General features: G+C 39.4%; 1 protein-coding gene across 1 annotated transcript in view; it reads left to right on the forward strand.

Moving 5' to 3' along the window:
• Window positions 1-265: 265 nt before the first annotated feature.
• The window catches only part of LOC141105855 (alpha-2-macroglobulin-like protein 1), a 181,626-nt gene continuing 168,109 nt past the window's right edge, over window positions 266-13,782 (forward strand). Inside the window, exons 1-4 of the mRNA XM_073595998.1 lie at window positions 266-420; window positions 3,235-3,418; window positions 10,442-10,601; window positions 12,541-12,593. Of these exons, the coding sequence (XP_073452099.1) occupies window positions 353-420; window positions 3,235-3,418; window positions 10,442-10,601; window positions 12,541-12,593 (465 nt within the window). The 5' untranslated portion in view covers window positions 266-352. The remainder of the gene's footprint in view (window positions 421-3,234; window positions 3,419-10,441; window positions 10,602-12,540; window positions 12,594-13,782) is intronic.

Below are 13,782 nucleotides of genomic sequence, written 5' to 3' on the forward strand. Positions count from 1 at the left end.
GGAAAAGATATCCCCATGTGTTTTTTGTAAATACATGACTATTTAAAATGTATAGCTTCAATTTTTCCTGCATTGCCTAAAATGGAAAAAAACTATTTTTGCAGATTTCCATCAAAAGGTGTGTGCACTGTTTTTTTTTTTACAATATTTAAACTACAAACAGTATAAAAGTCCACAGATTAAAAGTCATATGTCAGTGTTGAAATCTTTTTATTCAGCCAATATTTGCCATTGGACTTGTTTGCCCCCAGATAGGGAGGGTAATAGTGGGAGGTATTGGTTCTTTCCATGTCTGTCATTACTATAAAAATGGATCAATTTCCCAGACTCATTGAAGGTGACGTGTCCCAACATGCAGCTTCTCCTGGTGTCCATCTGCCTGGCCATCTGCAGCTCAACACTTGTATCAGCCACAGATCCGTAAGACAATTACTATGGCAATTAATCTTTGCTATTTTAAAGCAAAACTTTAGGGATCTATTTTTAAAGCAGTAAATGTGATATGCACCAATCTGTAAGTGTAGGTAAATCCGGTGCACGTGTTTTCAGTTACAAAGATTACCCTGTAGTAAATTTAAATGGCACATGTGCTGCTTCATAAATATGCCCTATAGTCTTTATTAACTGTTTATGTAGTGTGTGTGTGTGTGTGTATATATATATATATATATATATATATATATATATATATATATATATATATATATATATATATATATATATATATATATATATATATATATAGTTCCAAGGGTAGCCACGGCTGTTAATAAAGCACATACAAATAATGTATATATTCTGTATGCGTGTCTATGTGTGTGTATATATATAATATATATATATATATATATATATATATATATATATATATATATATATATATATATATATATATATACAGACACACATACAGAATATATACAGTATTTTTATGTGCTTTATTAACAGGAAAAGGCCTTTGGTAATGCAATGAAATACTGCAATAGACCATAAACAGACAAGTCCAAAAAAGCACAGTGTGAGAAACAGGCATAGATTAATGGCAACTGTAGGGCCTATCTGGAATGCAGAAGTCCTATCTAATAGTATTGAAGGCCCTACCTAAACATATGGCCAGTGTAGTTACAAGTCTACCAGGGTTGGAGCCTTTGGGTTTCACATCAGAGTGTTCAACCCCCAACTAGGAGTATTTGTAATTAGCCCGTGGTTCGAGTCAAACGTAAGTTTGACGCGAACATCGGGTGTTCGCTCGTTCGCCGAATTCCGAACATTGTGGGGCATTCGCGGAAAACTTGAGCACCGCGGAACTACCCCTTAATGCACTGCGTGATCACAGTGCATTGATGTCACTAGATTGGCCAAAGCATGCACCTGACCTGCATGCTTTAGCCAATCACAGCTTAGTAGCATGCAGGCAGTGTATTTGAGATATATATATATATATATATATATATATATATATATTTATATAGCGTAGTACTACTACTCTGCATTTGGTGTAGATTAGATATTCAGTGTAGAATCTATATTCAGGCAATGTAGTATAAAATAATATAGTTTATTGAAGTGTTTAAGGGGAACCCTGCGCCAATTTTTATTTTTAAAATGGCGTGGGGGTCCGCCCAAAATCCATACCATGCCCTTCAGGTCTGGTATGGATTTTAAGGGGAACCCCGTGCCAAAATGTTTAAAAAAATGGCGTGGGGTTCCCCCCAAAATCCACACCAGGCCCTTCATCTGATAATGATGTGAATATACAGTATAAAATTTCCTGTAATATATTGCTCAGCAGTTTTCTTCTGTATTGATAAGGCAAACGTAGATATAAAGCACTTTTATCTAAATTCAGTTTGATGCTTAGGCTGACGAATAACCGACTGCTTTTACTTGTCCCCATTACATAATAATATGTAAAAATAAAAACTGACATTATAAACTTGGATAAATATTGGTAGTTTAAATAGCCCACCAGCTAGTTATGATTCTTGAGGCATAGAGCACTTTGCCTATTTAGTAGAGCTACATGATTCTGGCTAAAATGAGACTTACAATTTTTTTGCTTAAAGGATAGATCACGATTCTCTCACGATTTTCGCGGCATAACATCATCTTTCACCTTAAAACAAAAAAAATTGCGCTAACTTTACTGTTTCTTTGTTTTTTATTTATTGAAGTGCAGCAATTGCCATTTTATTCCCTAGGGTCTCTGCTAAAAAAAAAAATATATATATATTATAATATATATATATATATATATATATATATATATATATATATATATATATATATATATATATATAAATACTCTTATGTTTGGGGGTTCCAAGTAATTTTTTTTAGCAAAAAATATTGATTTTAACTTAAGAGAGAAGTGTCAGAAAAAGATTTAGACTTTAAGGCCCCTTTCACACTGGGGCGGTGGGGGCGTCGGCAGTACAACAGCGCTATTTTTAGCGCTGCTGTACCGTCGTTCTTGCAGCGGTATTCGGCCGCTAGCGGTTCGGTTTTAACCCCCGCTGGCGGCCGAAAAAGGGTTAAATCCGCTCGTACAGCGCGGCTATAGCCGCGGTATTACCGCGGTATAGCCGCGCTGTCCCATTGATTTCAATGGGCAGGAGCGGTTTAGGAGCGGTGAATACACCGCTCCTTCCCCGCTCCAAAGAAGCGGCTCGCAGGACTTTTTTTACCGTCCTGCGAGCGCACCGCTTCAGTGTGAAAGCCCTCGGGCTTTCACACTGAACAAACAGCGGAGGCTGTTTAGGGGCGGTTTTCAGGCGGTATTTTTAGCCCAATACCGCCTGAAAACCGCTCCAGTGTGAAAGGGGCCTAAGTGGTTAAACTTCCTGCATTTACAGGTTGTTTAAAGCTTGGCAGATTGCCCAGGTTATTTGTTTACACAGAGAAGTTTATCCCTTTGATCTAAGAAAGAAGTTAGATACAATGTTTCAAGTTCTAAACTTGGCAGACTGCCTGGATGTTTTCTTTTGACAGCTGAGTGAGCAGATAATCTCTCCACTTGTTTATATGAAAGAATCCTCAAACTCAGCAGGAGAGATCGTCAGGGGAGGTGAATCGAGATCACGATTTTTTAACGATTAATTGTGCAGCTCTACTATTTAGTTCCCAAAATATGGACTTGGATAGATTGAGCATTGAAAGAAAAAAAAAAGTACAAAGCAGCTTTCCTGTAAAATTTACAATAATTCTGTGATTGGCCTTTCTGTCTACCTACAGCCACTATGTGATCTTTATACCTCAAACGTTAGAGGAGGGATCTCAGGAGAAAGCTTGCGTCACCATTCAAGGTCTAGAAAATGGGCTTCATCTTAAATTAGAATTGCGGGAAGGTGATCACATCCATGAAATAGCCGAGCAAGATATAAAAACAGCTGAGTTTAGCCACTGCTACTCTTTCCTGGTAAGTAGAAATATGATAGTAATGGACATTAACTACTCTAATAAACTCTAAAGCACATTGTTTAGTGTGTGTGTACCTGGTAAAGTTTCTAAATCACAATAGTTTATCGCCCATCTAAATAAACAACTTTTTTGAACTTTGGTTAGTTATGGATGGAATATGCATAGTTACATTTATCCAAGCTGGACCAATGCAACTATGTAAAAGTATACCATGCCTGGAATTCTGCTTTAAGGGCAAAATGATTTTGTGACCGCCACCAGTTTGCATCCGATTCCATGACCAGACTGCATTTCTGTCTTTGCTTTGCTATTCAAATATCACTCATGATATATTGTATATATTGCATGGAAACTGGTGGCGGGCACAAAATCATTTTGCCCTTAAAGTGGAAGTCCAGTCAAAAATGAAATTTTTTCTTTTAATTATATGTAAAATACCTTTATCTTTGACATTATTCATTTTCTGTATAGCTGAGAAAGTCTAATCAAAGCCAGACAATCAGCTTCTTCCTGTTCTTCAGGGACAACGTTATTTCTGAATTCTGCCTCTCACTTCCTGAAAATGTTGTGCTTCACTTCTACACAGGCATGCCTACTGTTCATTCTACCGCCCCCACTTGCCAGAGCCCCGCCCACATCTCTCCTATCCTTTTTAGACAGACATGCCTAGACCTGCCCAGCCCCGCCCTGCCCCCATGCCTTCTCTCCTTCTCAGATCTCCTCCTGTCTTCATAGCCTTGTTTTGGATAGCAGTTTCTCCTGAGAGAGAGAGAGGGGGGAAGGGCAGGCTGTGAAAGTATGTTATGTTTGTTAGAAACTGTAATATAGATTACAATCCAACATGCTACAGATTTTCTACAGTGTACAACCACGTGGTTGTTTCTGCATGGAACTGTGTACATGGTGTGGCACACGCCCAGCTGAGGGAGTTACACGTGAGTAATGAGTTTAAGGCTCCGTTTCCACTAGTGAGACTTGTCATGCGACTTTGGACACATAAAGTCACATGACAAGTCACACTCCATTGATTTCAAAGGCAAACGTTCCCATCTATGCAACTTTGAAAAGGTGCCTGCACTACCTAAGGCTAGAGTGTGACTTTGGAGTGTGACTTTGATGCAACTTTGAGTGCAGCTTTGATCCAACTTTACACTCTCTGGATCAAAAGTCGCATCAAAGCATTGCAGATACCTTTTCAAAGTTGCTGATTTTCAAAGTTGCGTAGATGGGAACGGGTGCCATTGAAATGAATGGGCTGTGACTTGTCATGTGACTTTATGTGTCCAAAGTTGCATGACAATTCATACTAGTGGAAATGGAGCCTTAGTCTACATTTCCACTATTGCAACCCCAAAGTTGCACAATCTAGTGCAACTTTGATGCGACTTTTAGTGCAGCTTTGATACAATTTTACGCTCTCTGGATCAAAGTTTTATCAAAGCATTGCGGGTACCTTTTGAAAAATAAATGTGAATACTCCGCGCCACAAAAAAAAAAAAAAAAAAATAGAATATAATATGTAATTATTAAAATAAGCTGCTCCCCTAATTTGATAAATGGCGATCAAAGAACAATTAAGTGGTGTGTAGAGGGCGCTAAATGGTGTCTGATGTTAACATAAACACATGGTGTCAACTATCATACAATAATCGTGCATATAAAACCAATCAAGTGTGAAAAACTCAACAATGAAAAATTAGAAGTTTCTCATATACATCTCCAGTCCATCCATCTGAGCAGGCTAGTACTATCCTGCATAAGTGTCCTTGACTTTCTTTGTAACAAAAGAAGTCAATTACATCTGGTAAGCAGATCTAATATCCAGCACATGTTGGGTGTCGCATTTATCATCTTTGGTGAGGGATCCTCACTATTTCTCTAGAAGATTTTCTACACAGAAGATTTTTTCTGTTCACGATAGAACTGTGTTTTTTTTTTTTTCCTTGGGACTTTACATATCAATGTTTACCACGAGTCACTTTGATCGAATTTATAATTTTTCATTGTTGAGTTTTTCACAATTGATTGGTTTTATATGCATGATTATTGTATGATAGTTGACACCATGTGTTTATGTTAACATTAGTCACCATTTAGCTACACACCACTTAAAGGTACCTTTTCAAAGTCGCATAGATGGGAACTGTACCATTAAAATCGATGGGCTGTGACTTGTCATGTGGCTTTGGACACAAAGGATGCAAGACAAGTCACGTTTCCACTATTGCGACCACAAAGTTGCACAATTTAGAGTGCAACTTTGATGTGACTTTTAGTGCAGCTTTGATCCAACTTAACGCTCTCTGGATCAAAGTCACATCAAAGCATTGCAGGTACCTTTTCAAAGCCGCTGCTTTTCAAAGTCGCATAGATGGGAACAGGTGCCATTGAAATCAATGGGCTGTGACTTGTCATGCGACTTTATGTGTCCAAAGTCGCATGACAAGTTGCACTAGTGGAAACAGAGCCTTAGTGTGGTTGCCTGTACTATAGTGATCATTGTAGACTGTGAGCTGAGACCCCAGAACATTTCCAGCTACACTGACAGTTCCCCACCCCTTCTGTGTCCAGCTCCCTTCTTGTGTGCACAGCTATACTGTATATGTGCACTGCACCCCCCCCCCCCGTGTCCTGTGTGGATGGGGCATTTTATTTCTTCATTTTCTCATGAATTAGGATGTACAGTGCATCCCTATTTATGAGAGAACACTGGGCGAGAACCCATGGTCAGCTCCTCCCATCCTGTAAACGCCCACTGGCTACACAGGAACAATGTCCCTCCCAGGAAGTGATATCACTAGCTTTTAGTAACCACACCCCCTGGCTGATTATAGTCTCAGAAGGAAGTAGAATTTAAGTCATGTGACGGCACTAGATTCTGCAAAATAATGGTAGAAAAACTGGAATTTTTTCATTTTGAGACATAAGGCTGAACTTAACTCGCATTAATGATTGCAGTGGAGAATTTAAGTGTTAGGGTGGACTTCCACTTTAAAGCAGAATTCCAAGCAAAGTATACTTTTACATAGTTACATTGGTCCAGCTGGGATAAATTTAACTATGCATATTCCATGTCTGGCCAAGGCCCCTGGAAACTAAAAAATCAAGGACATAGACAGCACTACTTCAGTGATCTCCACTTGCTTCTGGGTCCAGTGCTGAGTGGCCAGCCTGATACACTAAGAATACAGGAGGTCGGCTACTTGGCACAGGCACCATTCAGAGAAAGCTGTGCACTTTCTGAATAAAAGCAAAGCATGCTTTGATTGGACAAGAAGGAGATTGTGACATCACCCCACCTTTCCACCTTGTCCACCAGCTGGACCATTGTAACTATGTAAAAATATACCATGCTTTGAATTCTTCTTTAGAGCATATATAAAATCAGATTTTTTTTAAATGATTATTTTAGTTTAATTTAGAGTAGGAAATAGTGAAGAACCTGATCTGTTTTATTTATTTTGGGGTTGAAATCCATCCTCTCCCAGAGGCACAGCAGAAAGTAAGAGGAGATCTCTTCAAAGTGAGTAGATGTCACCAGACCTGTTTGATCTTTAAAACTTGACAGAGGTTCTAACTCTTAAATCTAAAACTGGAGAACATATTTCTAGTTTATTATAATAATACGGAAACCATTTAGAGATACTTTAACCGTTTGCCAACCACATCACTTAGAAGTATGTTGGCAAAGTGGCTGATACGTGATCCAGGAATTCCAGGCATCCACAAACGTACCTGCTGCGCCCCCCCCCGGCTGAGCCATGATTAGTCACAGCACAAGCCGATCAGTGGGTGCCAGCCAATGATTGACCACCGGCACCCGCTGATCGTCTCCGTCATTCAGGGAAGGGAGCTCTGTGATGTAAACAACACAGAGCTCCAAATAGTGACAGGGCGATCTTGCTGTTTTTTTATTCCCTGCAAAGCAGGGAAAAAAACAGTAAGATCACTTAGTAAAAGCACCACATAACACACACATTACACATTGTTAGGCACATATTTAACCCCTTGATCACCCCTAGATGTTAACCTATTCCCAGCCAGTGTGATTAGTACAGTGATAGTGTATCGTATTATCACTAATCACTGTATTAGTGTCACTTTTGATGTCAGTTAGTGTCAGCTTGCCCACCATATTATCGTAGTCCCACTATAGGTCACTGATCACTGCCATTACTAGTATAAAAAAAGAAATAAACTTTAATAAAATTAACTTTAACGCAAACCAAATATTATACACTTATTGTGATTCATTTTTATTTTTTTTTACCAAAGTCATGTAGCAGAATACATTTTAGCCTAAATTCATGAAGAAATTAGATTTTTAAAACATTTTTATTAGATACAGTGGGGACGGAAAGTATTCAGACCCCCTTACATTTTTCACTCTTTGTTATATTGCAGCCATTTGCTAAAATAATTTCAGTTCATTTTTTTCCCTCATTAATGTACACACAGCACCCCATATTGATATTGACAGAAAAACACAGAAATCACATGGTCCTAAGTATTCAGACCCTTTGCTCAGTATTTTTAAGAAGCACCCTTTTGATCTAATACAGCCATGAGTCTTTTTGGGAAAGATGCAATAAGTTTTTCACACCTGGATTTGGGGATCCTCTGCCATTCCTCCTTGCAGATCCTCTCCAGTTCTGTCAGGTTGGATGGTAAACGTTGGTGGACAGCCATTTTTAGGTCTCTCCAGAGATGCTCAATTGGGTTTAAGTCAAGGCTCTGGCTGGGCCATTCAAGAACAGTCACGGAGTTGTTGTGAAGCCACTCCTTCGTTATTTTAGCTGTGTGCTTAGGGTCATTGTCTTGTTGGAAGGTAAACCTTCGGCCCAGTCTGAGGTTCTGAGCACTCTGGAGAAGGTTTTTGTCCAGGATATCCCTGTATTTGGCCGCATTCATCTTTCCCTCGATTGCAACCAGTCGTCCTGTCCCTGCAGCTGAAAAACACCCCCACAGCATGATGCTGCCACCGCCATGCTTCACTGTTGGGACTGTATTGGACAGGTGATGAGCAGTGCCTGGTTTTTCTTTTTTTTAATAAATCTGCAAAAATGTCAACAATTCTGTGTTTTTCTGTCAATATGGGGTGCTGTGTGTATATTAATGAGGAAAAAAAATGAACTTAAATGATTTTAGCAAATGGCTGCAATATAACAAAGAGTGAAAAATGTAAGGGGGTCTGAATACTTTCCATCCCCACTGTATGTTTTATATCTGAAAATAAAAATATTGGGTTTTTCCAAAAGTTTTTTGTCTTTTCTCATTAATATCACACAAAATAGAAAACCCAATGGTGATCACATACCACCAAAAGAAAGCTCTATTTGTGTGAAAAAAAATTATATAAATATAATTTGCGCACAGTGGGGCATGACCACGCAATTACCAGTTAAATTAGCACAGTGTTGAAAAGCAAAAAAATGCTCTGGTCATGAAGGGGGTAAAATCTTCTGGAGGACAAGAGGTTAAAGGAAAACCTAAAACGTACTAAACACACAAAAACTGAAATTGACCTGTAATATGTAATGTATCTCTTTGATGTTCTCAAGAGCACCGAGAGCTATATTTGCATATGTTCAAAGGGGATTTTAAATGATGTGTTTTTGATAGGCCTCCAGGAGTTGGTCACAGGTGCTTCTTGTCGTGGCCTTCCTTTTGGGTTCAATCTGTTAGGCAACTTGAATAGCTGGTCCTGATGTTGTCACTCCTGCACAGGCGCACAAGAGTCGCGTCATCACATCAGACAGCAGTGCCACAAATGTACGTGGAGCTAGCAGGGATGAAGCATTTATGACAGAAGAGCCCAAAAGAGTATTTTTATGTGACAGGTTTATGTTTACCAGCATCTGTGCTAGGATTCTCTACAGCATCATTTGCTGTGACTTCAGTGTTTGAGTGTAGGAATGCAAAATTAGATATTCAGAGAAAATTTTAACTCACAAGTACAGTATGCTAGAACTCTAGGGGTCTGGTAAGACTGAAGCTTGGCAGGCTCATAGAGCAGAGACCTGGGTTAGGTGGTATCCATTAATGGTAAACAGAAGGTGCTAATGAAGAATCATCAGCCACTGTACTAGACATTTTTCTTCTAAAAGGTGTGCTATAAATCATGGCAGATACATTTAGAATAGGGACAGTAAGGAGTACAAGAAGGGCAAGGGGAGAAACAGCACACAACAAATAGTGTAGTTTGACTCGGTGAACTTTAATAAAAGCAATGTAAGCTACTCACAATGAAAGCATATGAAGCCCATATGGATTAAGGCTGCATCACACGGGAGTGCCAGAACACAGGATGGATAATAGCCAAGGCACAGCGCCCAGGTCACTGTGAAGCCAGCCAGTGGAATAGGAGAGCACATAGGCTACCCAACCAATAGTCCCATTCCTCGGATCCGGCGTGTTTCAAGAATTCCTGATCTTCCTCAGCTTAGCCTCAATCCTTATGGGCTTCATATGCTTCGGATCCGGCGTGTTTCAAGAATTCCTGATCTTCCTCAGCTTAGCCTCAATCCTTATGGGCTTCATATGCTTCCATGCTTACCCTTGGGATTAGCTTACATTGCTTTTAATAAAGTTCACTGAGTCAACTACATTATTTGTTGTGTGCTGTTTCTCCTCCTTGCCCTTCTTGTATTTTGACAGGTGGAGTTACTCCCCATATTTAATAGCAGCACACAGCGTTAGTGCTCGTTTAATTCGTTACAAGGCTACCTGATTTATAAAATTCCTTGATTTAGATTTTGTATGTTCCATAATGTTTTTACCTCATTTCAATGTAATGATTATTAGATTTTTTTTAACTTTTTGCGTTGACCATTTATTGTGAGTTAAGTGCCATGTTCCAAGCGTCAATATTGGCATGAGGCTTTTTTCTATTGACAGTAAGCAATACAGCATGTAACTACCATTTATGTCCTCAATAACCATAAACAGTGGCTTGGAGACCTACATTACAAAGTCTCATGCTGAAAATAACAACAAAATCTGTTCTGTTTTTTTGGAATAGGTCCCTTCAGTGGAGCACAGTAACAAAGACTGGTCATTCCATGTCTCTGGGCAAGGAGAGGACCTGAAAATCGATGAGACCAGGAAGGTTAATATAGCCAAGAGACATTATTCCTGTGTCATGCAGACAGACAAATCTACATACAAGCCCAATGATATAGGTAAGAGTGATATTAATGCAAATTATTTCTGTCCCATGCAGTCCTGTCTTTGAAAGGGCCTCCTATAAATACAGCTCAAGCGGTTATCCTAGGCAGACATTTTTTCTGTGTGGCCAGCCATTGCTTCTTTTACTGCTGTGTATGACACTTGGAATAATTTGGATCAAGTTCATTATATTTTAAGTTTATTATTGTTTAAGCTATTGTTTTTATATTTTTTTTACTATTTATATATATAAAACAATATTTTTACAAATAAACATTTAATGCAGCGTGCACTTACGAGACTGGTGGTGAAAAAATATTTCCTAATGAAAGAAGCCAGCAGAAGCTGTTTGCCTTGAGACTCTTTTTACTAAAGCTCCATATAGACATTCTGAACAAAAAAGGAGGAGGAAAGGAGAGAAGTGACTTCTCTCACTTTTAGTTGTTGTGCACAAATGTAGAGAGCTAATTACAATGTTTGTAAAGCTTAACAGGGCTGTAAAGTCTCAAGATTTTTCACCTTAAGGCATGCAATGCCTTAAGGTGAAAAACCTTTTTTTTGCTGCAGCTATCCCCAGAGCCCCCCTTTTACTTACCTGAGTCTGATCTGTTGCAGCTATGGCGCACGAGCCCTGCAGCTTCAGCCGCTGTCTCTCTCATCATTGGACGGGTTGATAGCAGCAGGAGCCATATTGGCTCCTGCTGCTGTCAATCAAAACCAGTGACACAGAAGCGGGGGGGGGGACCGAGTCCTGCTGTCTGTGCCAATAGATGCAGCAGTGGGATTTGGGACTGTGGGGGCACTCGATGGAGGGGAGGGGCCTGGAGCGCCAGCGGGGCACCCCAGAAGAGGAGGATTGGGGCTGCTCTGTGCAAAACCCTTGCGCAGAGCAGGCAAGTATAACATGTTTGTTATTTTTATGCAAAAAAACGGGAACCTTTACAGCCCCTTTAACCTTTTTTTTAAGTATGAAACTTCCTGTCCTGGAGGTGCAAAAAGAAGAAATTTCTCCAAAGTGAATAAAACATTTATCCTAGAGTTTTCACAGGAACATTTGTCTCTTTAAGAGGGCTTTGCTTCACCGCTTATTCTGGTACAACTCAATCTTTTTTTGATTTCTCCTAACTTTAGGCAGTTATCCACAGTTTTACTGTGACCACCCAGCTAAATTCAAGTATTGCTGCTGAATGGACTGTATACATGTTGACATATTGGACTCGGCTTGCAGAGTTTGACAGGTGGCACCACCTGTCAAACATACCCATTAAAGGATTAACCAGAACACACTGTAACCGCGATCCAAACTTTTTGGCTTGTGGTTGTCATGCAGTATTTTAATAAAATCCCCCTTGGAAAAAAAAAAAACACATTCAGGAGGTGGCACATGTTGCTCAAACGCCTTCTGAAAAGTGGTTTACCATAAGTCATTTTCTAGAGAGTGGTAGCTACTGCTTTCTGTCTGAAAATGCCCTTACTGTCTTAGTAGCAATGGTCACCAATAAAAACTTGAGAAAGGGTCTACCCCATGCCCACTCAAAAGTAAAATGCCTTTACTTACATCTTTTAACAGACCAGTTAAGTATAGATAGGTAAAAGGGAAAATTAGTGTACAGCTCTGCCTGTTGATTGGAAATCATAAATCTGAAATTTTCATCTGCAATTTTTCATATAAATGGCATGAAAAATATTTTAAAATAGATATTTAGCCCTCAAGAAAACAAATGCCAAAACAGTGTACGTTCACTTTAAGCCCACTAATCGCTCACTCTGCCTGAGTGCGGACGTTTCCATTTTGGATCTGATGCTAAACAAAAGATGTGCAGGCATAGACAGAAGCTTGCTATTATTTTCAGTTGCTTTGTATGGTTAGAAAACACATTCATTTACAAAATTCAAGAAATTCAAAGTGTTAGGTTTCAGTAATTATAATGATAATTTATTTCATTATTTCAGTGAGGTTGCGACTGGTGTCACTTGACCACGATTTCCACATTTCAAATGAAAATGTAAGTCATTATTTTACAGAGAGTAGAAACTGATAAAATTATGTAGAAACATTATATTTCTGTTGATTATGAATATACAAGTAGAGAAGGCAAAAAAGGTGTTTCCAATCAGGTAGGCAGTTGCTCTGTATACCTGTGGGTAAATCTAATAGGGATTGTACAATCAGCCAATAAAATGTGTGGCCAGCTTTAAATGAAATATAGTTAACATGCTCAAACCAAGATACCACCAACTTTATAAATGTGAGGACCAAGACTATGAAGAGCAATCCATAATTAGAGTCCTCTTTGGGCACTGGACAAATGTGTTATACTTTAAAAGGAAACAGTATATTGTTAGGTAGTAGTTGGCCTGGGCTTATATATAGTATAAAGTCCATTATTCAGAAGGCAGAAGATGGATGCATGACAGTCCATTGTCATTTCAAATTACAGATAGTTCAAGCAAGAGTCATGATGTCACTTTGATGTTCTTAGCAAACTTGACAGCCATTTTAAAGGGTTAGTTCACCTTTACTAAAAAAACTGTCTATGTAGATAAGGGGCATCTGTAGATAAAAGCAAACTGTGCAGCTTTGGATAAAGGTGAATAATGCACTTACTATAGGTATATACAAAGCAAGCTCTCATACCTGTATACCTCCTGTGGACCACAGCAATTTTTACATTTCTATCATGGGCCTGTTTATTTGGCCTTATTACTTCAAGTGGAACTTTTTTGCATCACCCCCCCACTGCCACATTTGGCACTTTTTGTGGGGGAACGGGTACCTGGTTTTGACAGGTACCCACTCCCAATTCTGGCCAGATGCAATGCGGTGATCTGAGACGGAAGCTCGCCCCCCATCCCCTGCAGCCTTCTGGGACACATTACAGGTCCCAGAAGACTACGGGAACCATTCACAAAGTGCAAAGGGGAGAATAGCTCAAGGGGAGAAGTGAACAACTTTTCTTACTTCATCCTCCACTCCCCAGGCAGTGATACTCCCCCATGATCCAGTGGAGGACTGTTCTTCAGCATCCTCATGTCCATTGCAGGGCTAGGAACCCTGCTCTGGTCTTGATGATGTCAGGTTGATGGGTGGGTAGAGTGCAGACACTGTGGGAGCTGTTCTAGCTTGTTCTCTTAGACCTAAATGAACAATTAGGGCTTGTAGTGCAAGGGATGATTAAAAATGTTCCTAGGTTG

Source organism: Aquarana catesbeiana, linkage group LG08 (assembly GCF_042186555.1).
Source record: "Aquarana catesbeiana isolate 2022-GZ linkage group LG08, ASM4218655v1, whole genome shotgun sequence".
In the NCBI taxonomy this organism is placed as follows: domain Eukaryota; kingdom Metazoa; phylum Chordata; class Amphibia; order Anura; family Ranidae; genus Aquarana; species Aquarana catesbeiana.